Source organism: Belonocnema kinseyi, chromosome 5, assembly GCF_010883055.1.
Source record: "Belonocnema kinseyi isolate 2016_QV_RU_SX_M_011 chromosome 5, B_treatae_v1, whole genome shotgun sequence".
In the NCBI taxonomy this organism is placed as follows: Eukaryota; Metazoa; Arthropoda; class Insecta; order Hymenoptera; family Cynipidae; genus Belonocnema; species Belonocnema kinseyi.
Window position 1 is genome coordinate 147457679 of NC_046661.1, and position 6354 is coordinate 147464032.

General features: G+C 27.5%; 1 protein-coding gene across 1 annotated transcript in view; it reads right to left on the reverse strand.

The window, feature by feature from the left end:
• Positions 1-6203, reverse strand: part of LOC117173026 (proton channel OtopLc-like) — a 150658-nt gene extending 144455 nt beyond the window's left edge. The window contains exon 1 of the mRNA XM_033361384.1: positions 5918-6203. Within this exon, the coding sequence (XP_033217275.1) occupies positions 5918-6059 (142 nt within the window). The 5' untranslated portion in view covers positions 6060-6203. The remainder of the gene's footprint in view (positions 1-5917) is intronic.
• Positions 6204-6354: the final 151 nt, after the last annotated feature.

Genomic DNA, 6354 nt, shown 5'->3' on the forward strand with positions numbered 1-6354 from the left:
GAACTGAGTCCAATTCATTTTTTATCTCATATGGAGTTAAACCCTTTAAATGAAAATGTTTGATTACCGCTCTGAACTCGTTTTTTTTCATTTTTCTTAACATTTTTCTTAATTTTTTTTTTCAATTGGTTATAAAAACACGTAAACTCAGAAGATGTGGACTGTGACTGCACCATATATCTAGTCGGGAGTGGTGCCGACTGAAAACAGATGATTTGGAGCGATTCGCGCGCCATCTGTTGGTCATTCTAAGGACTTATTGAACTACCCTCGTAGATTACCTATAAATAGGTCCATAAAAACAATTTTTAAAATTATTGATATCCGCCAGATATTTGAAAAGATTGCAAGCGATTTCAAAGGCTTTCCACGTTTTCCGAATATTTCAAACACTTTTGATGAAATTTTAGTGGATTTCACGGGACTTTATAATTGAAGCCTCGGCTGATATAACGCTGTATCAACAGATTTTTTGTATCGATGGAGTTCTATGTATATCAGCTTTTCTTTTAACTGTTTCTCTATTCCGCGGAAGCGCGGTGATCGACAATTCGAAAATTGAATGAGGAAATAAATGTCAAAATAGTCGAGGTTATACACTTCGAAAATGTTCCTTTCTAAGACTAACATTGAAGTTTTTTTTAACCAAGATAGAAAAAGAAAATTAAATTTATTAGAATTGCACGCAGGAAAGAATAAATAGGCTAGAAAGGCTGGAGTATAACGTCGAGAACCGGTAATATCAAATATAATATTCAAGAATAATAAAACAAATAAATGAGTGATAAATAATTATCAGGAATCGTACTAAAAAATACTGTCTAAATTATTTTCATAATAAACTAAAAATAAAATTTTAAATTACAATTAAACGAATAATTAAGTGTTTTTCTTTCTTTTCTTTTAATGAAAAGACAAGAAATTATATGTGAATTTTTTACAATATGTGTAGGACCGAATTTGTGAATGATCTAAGCTAATTATTTTTATGTTTATTAATTGAAATTTGTCGAATTTAATTTTCAAATTTTTGGTCGACACTTGTAAGCGAATGCAATTTTATATTCTTATCCTTCAAAAATTCTAAATTAGATTTTGAGATAGATGCAAAATAAATGGAAATAAAGAACCTCGACTATTTTGACATTTCATTCCGAAATCAATTTTTAAATTTTCGATCTCAGCGCTTCCGTGGAATAGAGAAACAGTTTAAATAAAAACTCATAATACATAGAAGAAGTCTATGGAAACAAAATGTGTGTTGATACAACGTTATTTCAGCCGTGGCTTCAATTGATAAGATTTGCAAGGATTTTAATCATTATAATGGATTATAAAGACTCTCAATTTTCAATTATATAAAGTTATTTCCAAAGATTTAAAAAAATTAAAAATATTTTATGTAATTTTTATGAATTTTCAGAGATTTTAAAGAATTTGAAAGATTTTAGGGTATTCTAAAAGATTTAAAGAATTTTTCAGGAGCTCTTAAAAAATGCAGGCAATTGAAAAAGATTTTAGAGGTTTTAAACAATGTCAAGGAATTTCGGAAGATTTGGAAGGATCTTATAGGATTTAATAGGTTTTAGGATATTTTAAAAGATTCCAAGAAGTTATAACGGGTTTTATATGATTTCCGAGGATTTCATGTAAGATTATGGGATTTTAAGGGATTATATTATGAAATTAGAAGAAGTTTTCAATATTTCAAGGTATTTCCAATTACTCAAGATGTTTAGCTTAACAAAATTTTAAGGGATTTCAAAAAATTCTAAGGACTAAGAATTGGATTTATTCACAGAAATTGATTCACAGAAATTCACAGAATTCACAGAAATTGAGGGCTTTCACAGGATTTAAAAGATTCGAAGAGTTTTTTCAGTATTCTTAAGGCAGTTCCAAAGTTTTTAAGAATTTAAAGGCTTTGTGTGTAATAAAAAAAAAGTTTTTTCACAATTTAAACAATTACTACCACCGACAGAAGTTTTCAATATTTTGTAACCTTGTCGAAATGTGCAATATTTAATAAATACACCCTTAGATTAAGTAATGAATTTCGACCTTCTAAATTGTTGTTAAAAATATAAACTTAAGTGATTCGACAAAAGATCTAAGACTATTGTATAATATGGTTTTATATTCCATTTCATTAGCGTTTATTATGATCGGAATCGTTCTTTGAAATTTATAAATTATTTTAGATGATTTTCATCTTGTCGAAGAATCGAAAAAAATTCGTATCCGAAAATAATTATTTGGATAAATGTACAATTAATTTTTAAAAATCAGAAGAAAATTTAATGTTTGATTAATATGTTTGCACTAGTGACTAGATGATACTTCTTTTCATACGCTTTAATAAATTCTAAAAATATTTGACCGTTCACGTGTTGCGGCTGGTAAGTAAATAAATTGCATTTAATAAAACATTAAACATTAAACATTGAACATTTTTTACGAATTGTTATATGGAGACAGATAGGCGTGAAAAATTGGCAAAAAATCTGTTACGTAATTAATGGATGGCCCCTATAGATTTGGGATTATTCAAAATTTAGATTTTATGATACTGAATAAAACTCTTCTTAAAAAAACTTAATTTTGTCCCAACCAAACCATTTTTCTAGTGAATTAAATTTATATTTAAATTCATCAATCATTTTATTTTTAAATAAATTGTTTAGTTGAACAAAATGCAATATTTAATATCATAAATCCACAGTCAATCCAATAGACATTATGTTTGATCCCAAATTACTGTGACCTTTTTAAAAAATTCAGCTAATGAAAGTATCAAATATGTTTTAAAAAAAGGTACTTAAATATGATTTCTTAGAGTAAAAGACTGCTTTGGGCGTCCAGCAAACTGATTAAAACGAAAAACTGTGCGTGATAGTACTGAGTTCATGCATGAGTGCCCCTATCTTCTCTTTAGTTCCCTTGAAAATAAGAGTTTCCTCGGGAAACCGAAGGTAAGAGCCGTATAATACTATAATGGAGGATTTACCCGCGACCGATCATTTCTTTTTCACTTCCGTGGAAGAGAAAAAAGTGAAAGTGTGCGATGCCCCAGAACAAGAAAAGGCGTATCCCACAAACCTCTCTTCACATGTCTTGACATGTATATATTGCAATAAATAAAAATAAAGAAGAAGCAGAAATTCAAAATTGAATTTGATCCTAATCTTGAGTGATTTATTCTCTTAGAAATTTCACTAATAATATTAGCTTTAATTTTCTTTATTTTTCTCGGATCTCCTATCAAAATTTTCTAATGAACAATAATATACAAAAATGTATAGTATTATGTATCATAATAATATTGTCAGTTTTAAAATTTTAATTACGCTGTAATTATAACATTTTTAATTTAAAAGTGATGATGAAGAGAAGATTTTTTCATAACCATTATGATCATCTGAAAATTCGAAATAAAAATCATGGTTTCTAATCTTTGATAATCTTAGATTTTTGTTTAAAAAACTGGTTTATTTGTCAAAAATTATAATTAAAACCATACGCAGGTTTTATTAAATAAGAAAGCGACATTTTCAAAATTAAAAATTAAATAAACATTTTAAGAACAAAAAATATAATTGAGCTAAATTTCGATGTATGTGCGAATTTTTATATGCCTCTGTTATTCTATCTATCCTTATCTATATTAAAAAAACCATTCTAATATATAGGTAAGTTAAATAAAAAGTTACAGCGAAACATGGAAAACAAAAAGTTATAAACAAACGAGTCTTCTTTTTGCTATGCGTATTCGACTAAAAAAGAGGAAAACGATAAATAGTTCAAAATTATTATTATATAATAATAGCCAACGCACTTTTTTACAGGGTTTATCATACCCTAAAAATTATTCGATTTTCATCGAAGAGATTGAGAAATAATAAGAATGAAGAAATTTGTTTTTTTTTTTTTATACCACTATAATGTTAGAAGCTTTTCTAGTAGTCTGATTATTTTCGCGATTGGCTCAAATTGAAGGTTTTGGTATGTAGCTTTTAATTGAAACACAAAATATTGTATGTCAAAGTTTTGTTTTTTGTTAACAGTTGTTAAAAATGTGCAAATTTGGTTTTTAGACTATTATGTTAGAAGTTTTTTTTCAGCAAATGTATCAAGATACATCTGCCCTTTGTCTTCAATAATTTCTTTTTTTTATTTTATAATCATAACAAAAACTTATTTTTAAATTTAAAAGAAAAATTTTCATATAAATGCATGGTATTTACACAGAAAAAATGTTTAAAAAATCCTATTTAGTTGACATTCAACAGATTTTAGCTCTCCATTCCCCTTATAAAGCTTTTCCAAATTTAAAAATATTTGAATCTAAAATTTTGAATATCTTGAGCCTTTAAAAAATGAAGATAAATATTTATAGTAGCTTGATGGATGGAACGAGATTAATTGTCAAAAAATTCGGGAATATTGGTTTAGATTTGGAATTTGTAAGGGGAGAAACATTATGAAAAAGAATTCTTTATTCCCAGGAATAAATTTTATCTTTAAATTGGATAAAAACATTTCACCATGTTTATCTGTCGAAAGATCAAATTTATCTGACAAAAGATGAAATTTATCTTACGTAAATATTTATTTGGCATATGCGATATTTCAAACGGCTGCGTCTAAGTTAAAAAAAGAACAATCACTATAAACTAATCAAAATGCAGCTTATGTATTCTGTAAGTGATTTTTTAGTTAAAATCGTTTAAATAATGTGAGATGATTTAAAAAATGCATACAGCGAGGATTTTCGAATTTATATGAACATATATGTCAAATAAATCTTTGCGTCAGATAAATCTGATCTTTCGTCAGATAAACGTGCTGCAGTGCTTTTGGCTAATTTAAAGATAAAATTTATTCCTGGGGTTTGCTGTGTCCTCTTTTTCGAGAATTGCTTAAACTGAAGGTCTTGACATGTAGATGTGCATTAAAAATAAAATTTTCTATTTCTTAGCATTCCATTTTTTGTTATCAATAGGGAAAAAAAAGAAAAATTTCCTTTTATTGACCACTATGCTGGGATTCCTTTCTTTCAGTTCGATTGTCTACCGTCAAAAGATGACCTCAATTAAAGGGTTTGGCAAGCAGATGTGCATTATTTTATAATTTAAGATTTTTTAAAATTTTTAATTTATTTTAATCCTTTTGTGTCTTTAAGTTACCAAAAATCGTATTCAACAGAAACATTCAAATTACATTTAATTCTTTCTAATCTTTTTTCTGTTATGTTAGCTAGTGTCAAATATTACAGTTAAAGAAGAAAATTGACTTATTCTCATTCAAATTCAACAGATCCCGGTTTTCTATTTTCCCTTTTATTTAACACTTTCCCAGATTAAAAAAATTCGAAATTTTGAAAATCTTGAGTTTTAAAATCTAAATATTTATAATTGTTATTATTTCTAATGTATCTGATGCGGACTTAACACCAGCTCATAGAATTTTCTAATTAAAAATAAATAAAATTTCCAATTTTAGCCTTTGCTATCCCTATAAAGAAGCGATTGTACTGCTTGAATTATTCAGTTTTGACGTATGTACTTTTCAAAGATTATTCTTTTTTAAAATTTAAAGATTCCATTACCAAAAATTAAAAAAACAAAGAAAATTAAAATTGACATGATGATGAGTTTAAAATGATAACCAAGATTGGTGTGTCCGAAATGTAACCTCTAATTCATTTAGTTATCATTTAAAACTTATTTTCACTTAAATTTTTATCCTAAAATCTGATTGAAAATAAGTGAAAGTGATTGTTTAAGCAATCGGTGACTTCTTTGTTTTAGGATTTAGTTAAAGTATCACTATTTCAAAATAGTAGAATTTATTTTGCATACATTAAAATCTGTAAACGAGGAATAATTAATAAATTAATAGAGAAATTAATTCTTACTCGATTTCGCCGAATTCGACTCCTCGATTGGCTGCAAAGTGGACCTCGGCATTCCGAACTGAGATTTTTTACAACGACTCGTATGTCCTCTGTATCTTTTGATAGGTCGTTTGAAGAATCCCAGTCGAGCCTCTTGATCCATTAAAGATCCATGCACCCCTTTGAAACTTATTTGCTTTTTTCTCGATTAAAATCATCGATCATTTTTTTGCAAAAATCCTTTGCACTTTTCACAACACGCGCGAAAAATCCAAATATTTCCACCCCCTAAAGTTGAACACATTACGAATTAGAATTATTTTAAGAGTTCACTTACACGATAGTCTCATCAGTCATTAAGGTGGCTTGGGCGCTTTTTAAAAAAATCACAGGCAGTTCTGAAAATTTGATATTATCAAAAGAAAATATACTAGATCACTTTGCAAAAAAGAAATACT